A 19,952-nucleotide genomic window follows, 5' to 3' on the forward strand; every position below is an offset into this window, starting at 1 on the left:
AGTGATGGTGATGATGATGGTGGTGATGATGCAATCGTGATGGTGATGATGGTGATGATGATGGTGATGATGGTGGGGGTAGTGATGATGGTGATGATGGTGGTGGTGGTGATGATGGTGATGGTAGTGGTGGTGGTGATGATGGTGACAGGGGTGGTGGTAATGATAATGATGCTGATGAATGGTAATAATGAGAGCCCCCACTTCAGAACGGGTGTGAAGAGTGGGCGGAAAAACTGTGACCTTGAGCATCTTAGCCTTTGTCTCACTTACACCGTCTATAAAATGGTGGTTAATATTCACACCCACCTCACAGAGTCGTCACAAGGGTTAAATTAAAACATTTGTAAAGTGCTTGACACACAATACGCGCTCAATAGACACTAGCTATCATTCTTAATGGTATTTTATTTTTTTGCTCTGTTCCCCTCATTTTCAGAATCATTTCTGTTTCTCTGGGGCTGGTAAAGTCTTATTATCCATGTTTATTCAGCACTGAGATAACTTATCACCCTGGACCCCAGGACTCATTATCTTATCTGTGGGCATTAAGTTGTCCAGGGGGGTCTGCCAGGAGATGAGCCTTCTGCGTTCCTAGGTCTTTGAAACGGGGAGGGAGGAGCAAAAGCCCTGTCATCGTCATTCTGAAGGGATGTCCACATGGTGGGTGCACGCCACCCATCGGTGCTGACATCAGTGCGCTTTGTGCTTGACGACGGGGCTGCCTTCCCACGTGTTGCTGGTGATACTACCGAGCGGCACGCTGGGCACCCACAGCTTGCTGGCTCTACATAGAGTCACGTGGGTGAACCATGGAGGTTCTGTACAGACTCGGAACTTTGAGGGCAGGGCAACCGGCCTGTCGTTCCTGATGTCTCGCCTTTCTCACTTCCCCTGCTTTGCCTTTCAGAGGTATGGATGGCAAGTCACACAAGCCACTGCCCCTGGGCGTGGAGAATGACCGAGTCTTCAGTGACCTGTGGGGGAAGGGCCACGTGCCTGTCGTCCTCAACAACCCGTATTCAGAGAAGGAGCAGGTAAGTGGCTCTCACACTCTACCCGCGGTCCCTGGCCTTTCTCCGGTGTGAAGATGGGGGGAGGGATGCCAAATGGCCAGCCATGTGGGGATGGAAATGAGCCACCATGGCTGAGGGGCGTTGAGGCCAGGAGTGTGTATCCTGGGATATGGATTTTGCCTTTGTTTTGTTTTGTTTGTAATCTTGCTGGACCTCAAATGTAATTCTGTTTCCACCAAGAAAGGCACTCACATGCCATTTGCACTCCAAATTTAGAAGGTAAAGACACATGGTAAAAAGTTTTCTTCTCTCCCCTAATCCCAGCCACACGGTTCCCCTCCACCGAGGCAAGCAATAGTCATCATTTCTGTGGTCCTTTTAGTAATACTTTATGCATAGACTGACGAAGACACACACATATTATTTTCACACAAGTGAGAGCACATTATACATGTTGCTTTGCACTTTGCTTTTTTCACTTACCGCCGTATCTTGGTGATGAGTCCCCATTAGTGGGCAAAGAGAGTCCTGGTTCTTTTACATGGCTGTATAATATTCCATTGCATGGCTCCACCATACTTACTGAGCTCATCCTCCATAATGGACACTTCAGTCACTGCCAGTATTTTGCTGTGACATCCCACAAATGCCTTGCTGTGGCACATGGACAGACTTTTCAATAGAATAAATTCCTAGAAGTGGAATTTCTGGGTCCAACATTACATACATTTGTGGTTTTGGCAGACATTGAGAAATTGCTCACTGTAAAGATTGTCCCAAACCTACCAGCCAAGCAGGAGAGTGGTGGTTTCCCCACAGCCCTGCCAACCTGACGTATTACCGAATTTTTCGGTCTTTGCCAATTTGCGGAGATGTGTTTTGACAGCTGAGTCAATACTGTTTCTGAGCACGGATAGATTTGGCCACAGATCAGCAGTGCCTTTTTGTTACCTTCTCGGGTAGCTAATGGACCAGGCCGGCGCAACCCCATTAAAGCATATGAATTTCCCACCCAGCCTCTGCACTGCAATAAAGTATAGGTCAGAATGACAAATGCGAGGTCAGAACCGGGAGATGGCCCAGGTCACTCAGCAGGCCACCTTCTTCTCTCCATCTGTCTCAAGCCCTGGACGGCATAGGGCAGGTTGCCAAATTCTGTCTTCTGATGCGTGTATGTGGATGGCACCTTTCACTACTACCAGTTCACCTGAGCAACGACCCAGAGCCTCTCTGTGTAGCCTCAGGGGAGGATGGGACATTCCAGAGCCTCGGTGGGGATTGCTTTCCTCAGCTGCTGATAGCTGGCCAGGAAGACAAGGATGTCACGGGTCTGCGGTAGGTCAGAGCCGTGCTCCCACCGGCCAGTTCTTCTCTCTCTTGCAGTGACCTCTGAATGCTTGGAAGATGAACAGCATCGTAGACTTCTGCTATGCTGTCCTCAAAAGTCAGGGCCACGCTGTGAGCAGGAGGGGACTACTTTCCGTTCATGATTAAATGAACAAAAAAGTTAGCATTTTTCCTTATATTCTCTTTAACTTACAATAAAGGGGTATTGGCATAATTCAGACCCTCCCAAGACAAATAAAAAGGATGGAAAGAGGCAGCCTCAGGCTAGATCCAGGCTATGGACATGAAGTGTTAGGTCTGTACTCTAGCGTCCTAAGAGACAATTTATATCTGTACTTTGAATCTACTGCCAGTGTTTTGCAATTTTACCTAAATATCATAATCACAGCTTCTCTTAACAAAATGCGGACAATCTGACCACCACCTCGAGCCTGTGTTCTAATGGGACGATAATCTGCATGGACTGAGCAGCAGCTGTCCCTCTAGACAGAGCAAGGACTCCCTAGTTTGTCTCAATCCCCGCTACTCCATATCGCATCCCTCTTGTTAAGGCTGTTGTCTGTTGTCACCTTTTATAACATCAATGCTGTTGATTTTCTTAGGACGAAAGGGAAATATTTTCATATCCATGACTTTGTGATAAGCGGCAGTTAGAGTTAGACCAAGAGATTTATATGTTTCAGGAAACACGAGGAAGATTTCGTGTCTTACAACAATGAAGAATATTCTTTCATGCTTAATATACATCCGTCTTGAAGTTAGCCAAGCTGCCTTGCTGATTTGCCTTAGCTTCCTACCTGTCCCCTCCAGGTATCGGAGTTTATAATCGCTGGTCTGCAGTAACCCCCGAGATCTGACTCACAGAGACAAAGCAGAGGAAGCCTTGACCCCACTAGAAAGACCCTTAAAGTCACTGCCGAAATTGGAGCAGTGGCAGGACGAGAGCCATCTCCTTTTATGCTGTCCACCTCGGTTAGACAGTGACAGCTTGAAAGCCATAACCTCGAATGCCAAGCCTGAGTAGTGAGGTTCTCAATGTTGGGAACAAGGCAAGAGTGATTAATAGGACCGCTGACCACCCCCATTTTTGGAGCTTTGTGATGAAATGATCAAATGTCTTAGGTCAGGCAGGCTGCTTTATTTCCAGAATTCCATAAACTGGGTGGCTTACGAACAACAGGTATTTATTTCTCACAGCTCCAGAGGCTGGGAAGTCCAAGATCAAGGCACAGACAATTCAGTGTCTGATGAGAGCCCACTTCCTGGTTTCTGGCAGGTGTCTTCTCGCTGTGTCTTCACAAGGCAAAGGGGCATCTCTCTGGGGTCTCTTTCATAAGACATTAATCCTCTCCATAGGGGCTCCACCCCTGTGATCAAATCCTGTCCCCGAGGCCCCACCTCCCAATACCATCGACCTGGGGGTTAGCTTTCAACATATGAATTTGGGTGGGGGACTCAAGTGCTCAGTGCATAGCCATCAGGGAGAGGTGCTGTGAGACCTTGTCTCAGGGCCCCTTGAAATGGCAATTCCCTTTGCTTGGAGAAGTAGAGAAGGTGATAAAGAGAGAAGAAAAGACTGCATCTTCCTGAGATGAAGGCAGCCAGGCAATTTTAGAATTTGGGAGCCCCTGGACGCATGGGATACAGACCAGCAGTGGTTAGGATGTACATTCACTCCTTTATCATGAGCAAATCCTTGGTGTCGTCTGTGATCCCAAAACCACTGGCCAGCGAGATCATCCTGGCTCAGTTGTCTGAGACTCAGTGTTCATATGCCTCTCAGAAATACAGCTGGAAGGGGACAGAGATCCAAGCGCCTGGTTAAATTGGAATCCAGCCCCAGAGCTAAAGGAAGCAGCCCTGTTACCTCCTGCTAGACATCTCCATAGGCACAGTGCTGAGAAATGTTTCCCGGGCTGAGCAAATTAATAGAAAAATGTAACGTTCTTCGTTCTGTCCTAAAAGATCGGCGTATGTGCTTAGTCTCTTCTCTACCTGCTAAAAGCCCCTTTACCTGGAGCTCCTGGGATCGGCTTCCTTCCTCCCAGTTGTAACCCACATTTGCTGCTTTTTTAGGCATCTGTGGGGAATAGCATTGTTAATAACACAAAGAGAGACCCGGCCGCTACCTGCCTTCGTGAGTCAGGAATAGACAGCAGAAAGTGGAAGCATAGCTGGTCCGCATCTTCCCCAGGGACCCGGCAAAAGGCAACAGAGTCCAAGTGAAGCAGGGCGGATGCCGGTTAGACAAGAGAAAGCACTTCCTGATTCAGAAGACTGTTAGCTCCCCAAAGGAATAGTGAGGTCTGCTTCCTCCTTCTTGATTCTCTCCTTTGTCCGAATTCAAGTAAAATCAGCCACAGAAGCACCTTCTCTTAAACCAGTCTCAGGAGGCTGAAATGTCCATCTGTATCTAATGGTTATTTCTCTTGCTAACAGTCTGGTTCAGCAGTGGGCATAGCCAGTGAGACCCAAGTCCCTGGAACACTGGGTGTGATTCGAATTCTCATCTTTAATTGTATCTGGCATGTGCTGGTAGATTAAAAGGATCAGTTTACCCATCACCAAACATTCACCCCATGCCTGCCATGTGCACGGCTCTGGTGGAAGCGAAGATGAGTAGACATGGCCCTCCCTGCCCTTAAGACCTTCGCAGACAAATGTGGGGAGACAGACACAGATACAGCGCAATTAATCTAAAACACAAAGGGACACAAAACACTTGGGAAACATAAATACCTCAGCAGGTATCAGGAAAGGTTTACCTAAAGAAGGGACATTTGAACTGGGTTTTGAAGATCATGTAGGAGTTTGCCTAGTAGGAAGTAGGAAAAGGTATTCTAGTAAAAGGAATAGCAGTGGCTCATACACTGCCTTTTTTTTTTTTTTCTTGCTAAGGATCATTATTGAACCTCTGAGGTTGTCTTTAGCGTTAATACCAACGGGGACACATATTGAATTTTGACACCATTCTAAAGGCCCTTTACGTAATAACCCTCTGAAGTGCAAATGCCATCCTGGGAAAGTGACTTGAGAAACTGCCATTGGTCTGTTCTCCCTGCAAAACCTCAGGATTTGAATCAAGCCCTTCTCAGCTTCCCTTCTTATTTTTTTTAATTAAAAAAATTTAATGTTTATTTATTTTTGAGAGAGAGAGAGAGAGAGAGAGAATCCAAAGCAACCTCCAGGCTCTGAGCTGTCAGCACAGAGCCCGACACAGGGCTTGAACTCACAAACTGTGAGATCCTGGCCTGAGCTGAAGTCCGACTGAGCCACCCAGGTGCCCCTCAGCTTCCCTTTCATTAAGCACCTTACCCGCCTGGTTTGCTTTCCTAAAGGGGGAAAGGGTGTCCGCCTTAAGGGCAGAATGTCTATTTTCAGATGCTAATTAAGCATTGGTCGTCCAGTCCTTAGTAGATGTGAGGGAGGGTCTTGAGCCTGGGGGAGGTGGGATGTCCACTGCCATCCTCCCCCCATCTTATTCAGCCTGCTGCCTGTCTCTCCAGCCTCTTGCTGACAGAGATGATCAGGTAATCAGAGAGATGACTGTTTTATCAAAATCCCCCTCCCCCTGCCCGTACTACATCCGGAGCCTGGCATTTCCTCACCCCTGGGGACCTGGGGCTGGCTGGCTGCTTTCAAAATGTCAAAATCTGTTGAGAAGCTCTTCTCTACTATGAGGTACGCGTCGGCATCATCCCAGTCTCTCTGGGGAGCCCCAAATTATGAGGCGTGTGGGGAGTGCTTGCGGATCCCCAGTCTTGAGACGATCAGAGGAGGTCTGGGCCCCTCTCCACTCAGGCACAAGCCCCAGCTGGCCAGCAGGTGCTGGCTTTGCTGAAAACCGAAAGGCGAAAGGCGGCAGCCGGCCCCACCCCGGCTGCATCTGAATGAAGGCAAACCAGCAGAACTGTCTCCCTCTCGATGACAACCCAGCCTGCCACAGGGAAAGCTAAGTCAGCCCTGACTCACCGCGCGTTCACGATGTCAGGACAAAAATAACAATAATGAGGATTCCGACACCACCCTGTGCGGTGTGGCCATTGGAACCCTCAGACTCCCCACCCTCAGCACGGGGCCAAGAGCTCAGCTCTGGGGTCTGCTGGGTTTGGGCCTCATCCCACTGGTGACCTTGGACAGAGAACAAATTTGCACCTGCACCGAGGCTCTGTTTCCTAACAGATTCATCCAGTCGTGGGGAGATGAGGTGTGGAATGGCAGGATCTGTGGCAATAGTCGCTGATATTTGCTGAGCAACCTCAGGCACGGTGCTGGGCGCTTCGGTCCGTGGTCTCCGTTAACCCCCAGCCCAATTCAGTGAAGTTCTATCGCCCCCATCTGACAGGTAACTAAACTGCGGCACAGAGGGTTAGCTGGATGAAGGTCACATGACTAGTGCGTGATGGAAATGGGCCTTGAACCCAGGCCACAGAGCCCACTCTTAATTCTTAAAGGTCCGGCGCAGAATAAGCGTTCCAAAAATGTGCATGATTATTATCGCTGCTTTTGCTGGCGTTTCATCTGGCTAATTCTCGTGTTGCTGATTCAGATGTAGATTTACTGCTAATTGTTATATTGCTAACGGGAGGCACATAGGGCAGGAAGCACGATCCCCGTTATACAGATGACACCCATGGGGCTTAGAAAGGGAAGGTAAGCGGCCACGGAGTCACCGAGTGACACAGCTGGACCTGTCTCCCTCTGTGACTCCGTCGTCGTTCTCGTCGATCGTTGACGGAGGCAGTGTGTGTATCTTTCTGCCACTGCTTGAGGCCAGGCTCTGGGAGGATACACTGCGAGCAGCCTGTCTGCAGTGGGAAGGCGGGGGCTTTGCGGGCCCAGCTCTGTTGCCTGTCAGCTGTTAATTTGAAGCTTGTCATTGCACCTCTCAGAGCCTCTGTTTTCTCCTCTGAAAAATGGGTTTACCATGAGGATTCCGTGAGCCCCTGGATGTGCAATGGCCTGGCCCCAGCCGGGCACCGAATAGGCATTCACAGGACGCCGCTCACGATGGAAGGAGATGGGACACGATCACTGCCCTGGAGAAGTTCACCGCCTGGGCGTCGTCTTTTCGTCAAATAGTTGCCTCAACCTCCGGAAACTTCCATGTCCGGGACAAGCTACAGACATCACATACACGCACACATGGCAGTTATTATACCGTGATAGTTGGAATCTCGTAGAATCACACTCAGACGTTCCCTGCAGACCTGCCTGGCGGGCGTTAGCCAGAGACACTGGCTCCATCGGGCTGCCGGTGGATTATTCCCTTCCCTAAGCCTCTCTGAGCACTTAAGGAAACTCCTGTGTTTGGAGATTAATCTCTCTCTGTGGGAAGGTGCCCAAATTGCAAGCGATAAACTGCTACTGAACTCATTATCGCCCCCAGCTCAATCGGACTAGCTATCCCTTGGTTGGTTCCAGCTCGTGACCAGGATAAGACCATCTAGGCTGGATTTCCCCAAAGTGCCTTCAGTACCCCCCTCTGTTACGTTACCCAGTGTTCCAGGGACGCCCTCAAACAGGGGACAAAAACAGCCTCAACAAAGATACTTCTGGGAATTATGTGGGGCAGAGTCTTCGTCAGGCCCCAGTGGCAGCCAAATCCAAACCTTGTTTCCCTCCACCCACGATGTCACCTGCTGGTGACCCTCAGGGTCTTTGTAGGTCATTTAGCCATGAGATCAGCCTTCCTATCCTGCCGCCCCAGGTGGTCAGAGCCAGGGAGGAGCCAGGAAGCGGGGCCTGAGTTGATGGGGGTTTGGGTTCAGCCCTGCAGGAATTTCCACGTCTTTTGCTGTTTGTTTTAATAGTATATTCAAAGCAAGCCGTCCTGGCGCTTTCCAGTGCGACAATGATGTCTGGTTCAGGAATCCGTGACACCACTCCGCGTGCTTATCCATCGCATCAAACCGTATTCCTATTCTTTTCCCAGATAAGCCAAGTTCGGTCAAAGTCATTTTTCCTCTTTGTGGAAACTGGTAGTTCTCCAAGCAGATCCTTAGAGGTCGATAGAGCCCCAACCCACTTCCATTTTCCGAGGGTCCTAGGATATTTTATTTTTTTTAATTTTTTTTTAATTTTTATTTTTTTAACGTTTATTTATTTTTGAGACAGAGAGAGACAGAGCATGAATGGGGGAGGGTCAGAGAGACGGAGACACAGAATCTGAAACAGGCTCCGGGCTCTGAGCTGTCAGCACAGGGGCCCGATGCGGGGCTCGAACTCACGGACCATGAGATCGTGACCTGAGCTGAAGTCGGTGCTCAACCGACTGAGCCACCCGGGCGCCCCCAGTCCTAGGATATTTTAAAAGGTAAAAAGGACAAAACATAATCACCAAGCTTGTTGTGCATTTTAAATATTTACCTTTAGCAAGTTAATGCTCTCATTTAAACACGCACACGGTGCCAATGTAGCAGAAGGGGGTTAGGCCACAAGGTAATTCCAAGATTTCTTTTAAAGTGAATTCGGGGCGCCTGGGTGGCTCAGTTGGTTAAGTGTCCAACTTCAGCACAGCTTATGATCTTGCAGTTTGTGGGTTCGAGTCCCGAGTCGGGATCTGTGCTGACAGCTTGGAGCCTGGAACCTGCTTCGGATTCTGTGTCTCCCTCTCGCTTTCTACCCCTCCCCCACTTGTGCTCACTCGCTCTCTCTCTCTCCCTCCCTCTCAAAAATAATAAAATAAACATTAAAATTAATTCATAATGCACAGATATATTTTGGTCTGGTAATGGGACCAAATTTAGAGTTGTCTAATAACATTTAGTTGCCTCACGACATCAGTGCAACTTTAAGCATCTACTCAACAAAATAACTTAAAGACCCCTTATCTGCAGAGGCCCTTGTCTGTGGATCCAAACTGTGATGGTCTGACTGTAGAGTACCTCCTTTCTTTAATCATCCTCTACAAAAAATGAACTGTTGAATCGGGGGAGGGGGGTAGAGAATAAACGATTTCAAGCTTCGGTGGACTTATTATAAAGAATGAATCACTTTAGAAATAACGCTTGGAATACACCACAAGGAAATTATACTCCAAGGTACGAAACACAGTTGGTTAAATTTTTCTTTTTTTTTTTTAATGTTTATTTATTTTTGAGAGAGAGAGAGAGAGCACGTGCACAGGATAGGCAGAGAAAGAGGGAGACAGGATCCCAAGTGGGCTCTGTGCTAACAGCAGAGCCCGATGCAGGACTCAAACCCACGAACCGTGAGATCGTGCCCTGAACCGAAGCTGGACGCTTAGCCAACTGAGCCACCGAGGTGCCCCAGTTAAGTTTTATAAGTAGCAGTTTTTTTCACGGCACAGATGGGTACATACCTGCTGGTTTGCAGGTCTGTGGTCCTGGCCCCTGAGCTGCCACAGCTCATAACCGGGTTACACTTGCTGCCCTGGGGAGGCGGTGCCCACAGGCTGCAACAGTGCTGCTTGAGGCTGCAGCTGAGGGCACGGCGGCGTGCGGCCTCTGGCCCCCCAGGGTGGCTGGCCTGACGCCCGGCTCAGCCCCAGGATGCTGCCCTCGTTTTAGGACAAGCCAAGCGCCGCGGGTTGCTGCAGGCCCAGGAGGGAGAAGCTGTCCCTGGTGCTGACAGTCAAAGAGTAAGAAGTTACTTGCCTCGTACAGGTTTGGGCTTTAGCTGCTGGGTTTGTTCCTGGGGCTGTTCTTACAAAGCATGACAAACTGGGTGGTTTAAACAACAGAAGATGTATTGTCTCATGGTTCTGGAGGCTGGAGAGCTCCTGGAATCAAGGTGTTGGCAGGTTGCTTCCTTCTGAGGGCTGCGAGGGAGAATCTTCCTCAGGCCTGTCTCGTTGGCTTGGGGATGCTCACATGGCTTCTCCCTCTGTGTGTGTGTGTGTGTGTGTGTGTGTGTGCCTAGAAATTCCCTCCCCACTTTTTTTTAAAAGTTTATTTATTTTTGAGAGGGAGAGAGAGCAGAGGAGGGGCAGAGAGAGAGGGGGAGACACAGAATCTGAAGCAGGCTCCAGGCTCCGAGCTGTCAGCACACAGCCCGACACGGGGCTTAAACTCATGAACTGTGAGATCATGACCTGAGCTAAAGTCAGATGCTTAAGCAACTAGGCACTCAGGTGCCCCCAAATTTCTCCTTTTTATAAAGGCACTGGCCATATTGGATTAGGGCCCACCTGAATGACCTCATTTTAATTTAATTGCCTTGTTTAGGACTCCACATCAGGCCGTATTCTTTTTTTTCTTTTAATTTTTTTAATGTTTATTTTGAGAGAAAGAGAGAGTATGAGCAGGGGAGAGAGAGGGAGAGAGAATCCCAAGCAAGCTCCACACTGTCAGCACAGAGCCCAACGCAGGGCTTAGTCTCATGAACCGCAAGAACATGACCTGAGCCGAAATCTAGAGTCAGACCCTTAACTGACTGAGCCACCCAGGTGCCCCAAGGCCATATTCTGAGGTGCTGGAGGGTTAGGACACCAGCATATGAATATGGGAGAAACACAGTTCAGCCCATTAATGGTTCCTAAGATGTTGTGTCTCCCAGGGGCTTCCCTCCCTGCTGTCAAGCTCTTGGCCCCATCCCACTGGGAGGCCCCTGACTGTGACAGCCCACAGTTGGGGGAGGGCAAGGTGCTTGGCCTCTATTTCTAGATCTCCCAGATTCTGATGTCTCGTGTCTGTCTTCCTGCGTTCAAATCCCCCCTCCCTCCACCTTGCCATCCCTTCTGCTCCTTACTCCCTAATCTCTGCTAGAAAGCTCCAGAAGGTTCCAGAAGGCTCGCCATACTCCCACTCACGAAGAACCTGCGAGTCAGTGTTGACTTGGTCCCCTGCCCTCCCACCCTCTCACACCCCCAGGCTGTCTTTGCTGCTGCTGGCACCCCAATCTCCAGCTCCTCCCACCCCCCTGCAGCTGCGGCTGTGTTCCGCCTTCCCGGCTTCCCACCTGCACGTGGGCCTCTCTGCCCTCACCCTCTCCCCACTGCAGCCCTTGCAGTCATGTGTCCTGAACTAGAGCTTTGATAAGCTCCCCCCTGCATCAGGCAGCTTCCAGGGTCCCCCCTTCTCCACTAAGTCAAGACAAAAGCCTTTGGCTTAGCCTTCGAGGGGCTCTATAATTTTGAAATGCATTTAGACCTGGCATCCATCAGCACGGGCTACCATCACAAAATACCACAGGCTCTGGGGCTTAAACGTAGAAAGTTATCTCTCATAGCTCTGGAGGCTGGAAGTCAGAGGTCAGGATGCCGGCACAGTCACATTGGGTGAGGGCTCCCTGCTTGGCTTGTAGACGGCCGCCCTCACTGTGCCCTAACTCTGCCATTCTGTGTGTGCGCTGAGAGAAAAAGACAAAGAGAGAGATGTCTCTTCCTCTTCTTATAAGGCCACCAATCCTATCAGTTTAGGTCCCACTCTCATGGCCTCTTTTAACCTTAATTACTTCCTAAAGGTCCCGTCTCCTAACAGAGTCATATGGGGAGTTAGGGCTTTAACGTATGAATTCAGGAGGGACACAGTTCAGTCCATCGCAGACCTCAAGTGTTTGTAGCATATGCAGATAGAGCTAAGTGGACAGCGGGTAGAGAGAAAACTATATCTATATCTAATTATCTGTATAAGACATAGAGACATAGATACGTATGCATTCACCTACAGAAACATATATACTCATAAATTGCAGGCAGGGATAAGGGCCTTGAAGAAAAATAAAGCATGATAAGGGAACAGGGAATATCATTGGTGGGGTGCTGTTTTAAAAGATGATCGGGAGAGATCGCTAATGCAGGTGGAGACATAAGTAACATAAACTGAAGCATTCAGCCACTGGAATTCGATTCTTTGGATCAAGAGTCCACAGACTTTTCTGTAAAGGGAGAGGTAGGAAATATTTTTGGCTTTTGTGGGCTGTATGATCTTGGTCTCCATTACAACTACCCTGCTCTGTTGCTGTATCACAAAAGCCTCCACAGACAATATAGAAACAAATGCGTATGGCCATGTGCCAATAAAACTTTATTTATGAACACTGAAGTTTGAACTTCATGTACCTTGTATGTGTTATGAAACATTACTCTTTTTTTTTTTGATATTTTTATTCAACAGGCTAAAAATTGGAAAACGATTCTTAGCTCATGGGCTGTATAAAAATGTGCAGGGGACCAGGTTTGGTCCCCGGGCTGCAGTTTGCAAACCTTTGCACGCAACCATATGAGGCTTCTCCCAGTTGTGGGATGAGAGTGGGGACCACTGTAGGGCCAAGAACACAAGTCGCTGGCACACAACAGGTGTTCGATACGTATTTATTTTTTGTTGTTGTTGTTCTTAAGTAGGCTTCATGCCTAGCGTGGAGCCCAATGTGGGGCTTGAACCCATAACCCTGAGATCAAGACCTGAGCTGAACCAAAGAGTCTGATGCTCAACCGACTGAGCCACCCAGGCACCCCTCCATACGTATTTTTTTTAATCTTTTAAATGTTTATTTATTTTTTAGGAGGCAGAGAGAGACAGAGCATGAGTGGGGGGAGGGGCAGAGAGAGAGGGAGACACAGAGTCTGAAGCAGGTTCCAGACTCCGAGCTGTCAGCACAGAGCCCGATGCGGGGCTCGAACTCACAGGCTGCGAGATAATGACCTGAGCCGAAGTCGGATGCTTAACCGACTGAGCCACCCAGGCACCCCCCTCAATATGTACTTTTTGGAGAAGAGAGAGGAGGGAGGGGGCAGAACGAAACAGGGTGCAGTCAGTTAAGTGTTCAGAGCCTCCTGTCTGTTTTTAGGGGCAAGCATCTGGGCACCCCCCCACCAGAGCCCACCAAGACCTAGCCGTGTCTCCTGCCACCTGAAAAACTTCCACTGACTACCCCAGACACAAATCTAGAAAATGACACGCATAGCCACAGCCCAAAGCCTGCGTATGCCCTGTCCCCAGCTTGATAACTCACAAGTGCCACTAATGTGCATTTTTAGCGAGAACCTTTCAGTCCCCACTCAGAAAAGTCATTTGCATCCCCCATGCAGGGCCCCTGACTGCTATATTAATCTCCCCATTTGTCCCCTCCTGAGTCATCTAATATGACTGCTGGCTAATTAAAACATCAAAGCCCCAAGTACAACAGCCCCGCCAGAGGCCTCCTACTGCCTGCTTTCAGGAGTGCCATTCGGCGCAGCCCAGGGTGGAGCGGGGCAAGGCCCACGCCTGGGGCCCCCAGGTTCTGGGCTCGAAATGACCACCCCTCGCACATCTGGAGCCTCCACAGATGGCCTTTTTCATTATGCCTGTTACCTCACTATTTCCACACCCTGCCGATGAGGGCTGCTCGCTGTCCCCCCACCCCACCAGCCGCACCCCACGCCTCTTCCTCCCGCCTCACTGTGCTCCCCACCGTCTGCCCTCGCACCCCCTCTCTGGGTCCTAGGCCTGACCCCAATGCCACCAAGGCACCTCTTATCCCCCATCTGGGATTCCAGCTACTCCTCAGCCTCTGGAACATCCTTAGGGATGGTCAAGAGAGTTTGTAACCTGGCTGAGTGATGCCCAGTATTTAGGGAGAGTGGCCGGGGTGCTCCCACATGGGCAAGGTCAGATTTTTTTTTTTTTTTTTTTTTTTGGTTCTCATGGATGCTGAGGAATTTGTCACCACAGAGTCTTGGCCAAAGATGTGACTTCTGTCACCTGCGTGTCTGCTGGGAGAGACAGTCACGGAGACAGAATCTTAAAGAAGTGTGGAGGCTGTCTGGCCAGGCCTCCAAAGGAAATGGAGCTGTTTGTATGTGGCCTCACAAGGGGACAGAAGTAAACTAACTTGGAGCTGAGCAAGCAGAAAATGTGAACGGGAGTGAAGGGAAGAACGCCTCCAGATCCTTCTCCTGCCCCCAGGGTGGCAGGACTGTAGTGATACTTGCGGCAATGACCACAATGACCACACTGGCAGGTGCACTAAGGGCAGCAGATTCTCATGCCAGCAGCAAGAAGTGATGGCTGACACTCAGGAGGCGATTGCATTCATCCAGGCGAAAGATGATGTTGGCCTGGCCACGGGGCTCGCCAGTTCGGTGGGAAGTGAGAGGAGGCGGTGGGTTCTAGAGCTATGGAGAAGCTGAAATGGTGGGACCTGAGGAGGCACTCGCTGCGGGGGATGAAGAGAATGATGTCCAGGACAGGCCCCAAGTGTGGCTTGCACAGGTGGTTGGATGGTGATGCCCAGCACTGAGACGGGAATCGCTGGGGATGACCAGATCTGGCCACAGCAGGGAGGTGTGGAAGATGAGGAGTCATGGCACCTTCCATTTGTTCTCTGCTAACTCTTGCATGGTTCTGGAGAGGTCTTTAACATGCTGTTCACCTACCTCTGGGCCCCAGATTCCAACATGGCGGCACAGACGCTTTAGCACAGAGCTTCTCTATTCTGCTGGCCAGAAAGGTGGCTGTGGTATGCCTCTCACCTCAGGACCTTTGCATAAGCTGTTCCTTCTGCCCACAAGACCTTGCTCTTCTCTCTTTGCCGGATTAATACCTACTTGTCCTGCAGGTCTCTACTTAGAAGCCAAATGCTCTGGGTTAGGTGCCCCTTCTGTGGGCTTCCACAGTGCCCTGTACACAACCAACTTCTCATGTTAGGGCAGCCATTGCACCTGGTTTTAATGACTCGTAAACTGTCATCCGTCCCCTGACCCCCATCTTGCACAATGAACTCCATGAGGGCAGAGGATCACATCTGTCTAGTTTGTCACTGTAGGCCTGGCCCTTGCTACCTTGCTTGGAACATAGGAGATACTCAATAAACACATGTTGAATGAATGAATGAATGAATGATGCATAATGGCCAAGAGGCAGGAGAGTCAGCAGTTCAGGGCATGGTTTGAAAGACAGACTGCTAGGATTTGACTCCTGGTTCCAGCTTACTAACTTTGTGACCTTGGACGACTTAGTTAACCTCTCTGTGTGCCACAGTTTCCTCATCTGTAAAATGGGCATGATAAGATTTTGCTTGGCACATAGTGAGTGCTTATTGAATGCCAGTTGCCAGTAGTAGTCCTTCAGTGTGCTCCGTGATTTCTTTCCCAGACTTCGTCCAGTTCATTGGAATTCACAGCTTCCTCACCATCCTGAGCCCCTCAAGCTGATGAGATGACGATTCGGCCTCCTTTCTGACTTCATCTCCTTGAACTAACCGTACTCACGCACTCCAGCCACACTGGCCTCCTCACTGGCCCTTTGAACTTAACAAGCTCATCTGTACCTCAGGGCCTTTGCACTTGCCTTTCTCTCCTCCACTTAGTCATCAATATATATCCTTACAACCAACTGATATTATATCATTTGGGTGTTAGTTTACTTATAATTTATCCCCATTTCTCTGACAATAATGTCCCAGAAGGGCAAGGGCACTCTCTGTCTTGCTCATTACAGTGTCCCCAGTGCCTAACAGTGTCTAGCCCATAATAGGTCCTCAATAAATACTAGTTGAGCGTGAGCATGCCCTGACACAAGGTCACTACCCAGTGCTCCGATCTTTGGTATGAATGTCACTCCACATTGGCTTGTCTTCTCCCTTCTCTCACTCAGCTGTCATGTCAGGGTGTGCCTGCTGCCTCTCCCTGACAGCCGCTGACTGACTGATGCTTGTCTGGTGCAAAAGCACGTAGACAGTTCCTCAGAAACACCCAAGACAGAATGTGATCCTTAGTAATGAGGTCTCAAGTGGATGGGCCACGATGGTCAGCCCAGGACTTATCCCCCACCACCTACTGGGCAATTTGTTTATAGAAGTGAAGACAAATGGGGGACTGAAGGTGCTCAAGACAGAGGAGCAGTCAGTGCAAAGGCCCTGAGGCAGAAACGCACTGGGCATTTTTGAGAGGCAGAAACCTGAAGTTTGGGGAAATATTCATGCTTCAAAACTATCCAATTAAATCTTTTCTGTTCCCCAGTACTCGCCGGAAATAGTGAGTTTGGGCTGTAGCAGGAAAGCCCGGAAATCCAAGTAACCTGACCTAGCTTGGGGTGTGATTCCTCAGGCCTGAAAGCCAGTACCGTTCAGAGAGGCTGATGGTGTCCCTTGCTCATTTGCTCATTCAACAAACATTCATTGAGTCCCTGCTGTATGCTAAGACCTGTGTTAGACACCAGAGAGACCACCTTTGAGTTCCTGACCCCTCTCCCCAGAACGGAGCCCAAAAGGCTTTTCCATGGTGCCTCCTTCTTCATAGGCAGAGGGACCAGGTTCCCAGCCACCTTGCACGTGTCACCCCGGGAGAATCGAGTCCTCTCTCTGCAGACCCTTGGTAACTCTGGCAGATTCCAGGAAGAATCCCAGAGGACAGTTTTCGAGTGCCCCCCGAGCCCCGTCTCATGTTCCACCTCCAATCTCTCCTCCAGCCCCCTGCCTCGGGAAAACAGTCTCCTACAAAGAACGGCAGCCCCTCCAAGTGCCCCCGCTTCCTCAAGGTCAAGAACTGGGAGACCGACGTGGTCCTCACTGACACCCTTCACCTTAAGAGCACACTGGTGAGTACCCCAGCAGGGTGTGGCCCAGCCTCAGAATTAACCACATTTGGCATTGGCTAAGCCTTTGTTGTGGGGACCGCCCCGTGCACTGTAGGACATTTAGCATCACCCCTGACCTGTACACGTGAGATGTCAGTAGCCCCCCTGAAGTTGTGACCGCACCAAAAATGTCTTGAGATATTACTTACTGTCCCCTGGGTGGGAAGTCCCCTCCCATTTGGGAATCACTGGCAGATACTTACTCACTCATGGAAACACTTTCTTTTTTAATTTTTTAAATGTTTTTATTTATTTTCGAGAAAGAGAGAGAGACAAGGTGCGAGTGGAGGCGGGGCAGAGAGAGAGGGAGACACAGAACGTGAAGTAGTTTCCAGGCTGTGAGCTGTCAGCATGGTGCCTGACGTGGGGCTCGAACTCATGAATCGCAAAATCATGACCTGATCCGAAGTCGGACGCTTAACCAACTGAGCCACCCAGCTGCCCTAGAAATACTTTGTATTTGTGTACCTTGAACCTGAAAGAATTCAAGAAGAATTTCTGCTTCTGAACGCATTTTCTTCATCTCTCACAGTCTGACCGCTGATGGAGCCTTGAGCAAGCCCTTCCTTTGCTTTCACCGTGTTTCTGCTAAACTTTTATATCATTTTTTTAACACTTTATTGTATTTTTTAAGAGACAGAGGGGCACAGAGCACAAGCAGGGGAGGGACAGAGAGAGAGGGAGACACAGAATCCGAAGCAGGCTCCAGGCTCCGAGCTGTCAGCACAGAGCCCGACGTGGGGCTTGAACTTATGAACTGTGAGATCCTGACCTGAGCCGAAGTCGGATGCTTAAATGACTGAGCCACCCAGGCTCCCCTATCATATTTTTTAACAGTCAGCAAATCACCATATTGCTTTACATTTTTGTTGAAATTGAGCTTCTTAGAAGAACATTGTATCGGTGAGTTATAGCCGCGTAACAAATTTCCCTGACACTCAGTGGCTTGAAACAGCCACCACTCATTTTTCAAAAGTCCACAGACTGCCTCGGTGGTCCTGCTGGTCTCAGTTGATCTCAAGCATCTGCAGTCATCTGAGGGGTCAGCTCTGGGTGGGCTGGCTAGGATGGCCTTGGCCATGATCACTCACCTGTTTCATGTGGTTTCTCTCATCCTCCAGCAAGCTAGCGCGGCCTGGTTCCCATGGTGGTTGCGAGGTTTTCAGAGGAAATGAGCAAAAGCATGCTTGATCTCTTGAGGCCTAGTCATGGGATGGGCACAGTGTCTATTGGCCAAAACCAGCTCACATTCAAGGGGAGAGGGGAGAGGTTCCACTTCTCAATGACAGTTGCTGCAAAGTCACATTGCAAAGGGTGTGGATGCAGGGAAGGGAGGCATTGGGACGACCTTTTTGCAATCAATGTGCCATAGACGTGTTCAGCCATAGTAGTTCTTCCTTGATGAACATGGGCTCAGAAAATACTCGAGGATTCGGTAGGAATGAGTGTGATTCCCAGGGAGTGCCAGTCAGAAAGCCCCTCTTCCCCTAGTTGAGTAGAGCAAACACTTTGGGGACCTTCGAATGCTGCCCATCATTCCTTACCATGCCTGATGACCACACCCTACAATGACTTGAAGCTGGCACCTGAGCAGTGCCGTTTGGGAATTAAAGGCCAAGTCAACTCTACCACAAATGTCAGATCCATGGCCTCAGCCCCCCACGTGCCTCCAAGTGGTAGCCCAAATCTCTCTTTTCCCTCCAGGAAATGGGTTGCACTGAGCACATCTGTATGGGCTCCATCATGCTCCCCTCTCAGCAGATACGAAGGCCTGAAGACGTCCGCACAAAAGAACAGCTCTTCCCTCTCGCCAAAGAGTTCATTGACCAGTACTACTCATCAATTAAAAGGCAAGTGTATGTTGACTCCGGGGACCCAGGGCGAGTTCCTGAGTACCAGGGACAAAGACTTCGGCTCCAACAATGCCGACAGTTGAACCAAGAGTAAGGGCTCCGCCCACCATACACACACAGGTTGAAAACTAGCGGCCCAAGGGCCAAATCTGGCCCCCAGAAATGTCTTTGTCTGGCCTGAAAAGTGTTGCTTCAATTTGAAATATTTCAAGCAACTCCATGCCTAGGTATACGTGCCCGAAAGAAAAATCTCACACGTGTTCGCCAGAAGGTATGCGTAAAAATGGTCACCGAAACATTGTTATAATAGGGGAAAAAATTAAAAAGAGAGAGCCAACCAGAAACCACCTCGACTCCCTCAACAGGAGGATGCATGGGTAAGTGATGGTATTTTCTGAGTCAGGGAATATTACACAGCTGTAAAAAGGTGAATGAGTTAGCGCTCAGCACATTTGTGGGAATGAAGCTCGCAAACAAACTGTGCAAAAGGAAGAAAGGATAAGTTTGTGCAAGAATGCATTCAGGGTAGCATCATTTATGTAAGCTTTTTAAACATACAGAACAATATTGTATGTGATTTAGGGAATATATACACGTGTGACAAACATATGAAGAAAAGTGTGAGACACTTCCAGGAAGAAAGTGGGTTATGATGGGAAAATAGTCCCCAAGGAATTATAAAATCATTTCTCTTCTATTATTTTTTAAAGTTTTATTTATTTACGTAACCTCTCCACCCACCATGGGGCTCAAACTCACAACCCCGAGATTAAAAATCATACGCTCCTCTGACTGAACCAGCCAGGCGCCCCTCATTTATTATTTCTTGGGCTTGAGTATTCATCATATTGTTTTTGATACCTTTTTGTAAGCCCCAAATTTTTTACAATAATTTTTTTCAGCTTTCTAAACTTGAATTCCTTGTCATCGTTTAAAAATTAGGAGAGTCCCCTTTACAAATCAGATTTCCAGGGGTGCCTGGCTGGCTGAGTCAGCGGAGAGAGTGACTCTTAATCTTGGGGTTGTGAGTTCGAGCCCCATATGGGGTGGAGAGATTACTTTAAAATAAAATCTTTAAAAATAAATAAATAAAGGGGCACCTGGGTGGCTCAGTCGGTTAAGCGTCTGACTTCGGCTCAGGTCATGATCTCACAGTTTGGGAGTTCAAGCCCCGCATGGGTCTCTGTGCTGACAGCTCAGAGCCTGGAGCCTGC

General features: G+C 49.2%; 1 protein-coding gene across 1 annotated transcript in view; it reads left to right on the top strand.

Annotated features, from left to right (window-relative positions):
* The window catches only part of NOS1 (nitric oxide synthase 1), an 89,932-nt gene that overhangs the window by 13,887 nt on the left and 56,093 nt on the right, over positions 1-19,952 (top strand). Inside the window, exons 2-4 of the mRNA XM_049619271.1 lie at positions 911-1,037; positions 16,718-16,846; positions 18,590-18,735. Coding sequence (XP_049475228.1) covers positions 911-1,037; positions 16,718-16,846; positions 18,590-18,735 — 402 coding nt within the window. The remainder of the gene's footprint in view (positions 1-910; positions 1,038-16,717; positions 16,847-18,589; positions 18,736-19,952) is intronic.

This window comes from Panthera uncia (assembly GCF_023721935.1).
Source record: "Panthera uncia isolate 11264 chromosome D3 unlocalized genomic scaffold, Puncia_PCG_1.0 HiC_scaffold_8, whole genome shotgun sequence".
In the NCBI taxonomy this organism is placed as follows: domain Eukaryota; kingdom Metazoa; phylum Chordata; class Mammalia; order Carnivora; family Felidae; genus Panthera; species Panthera uncia.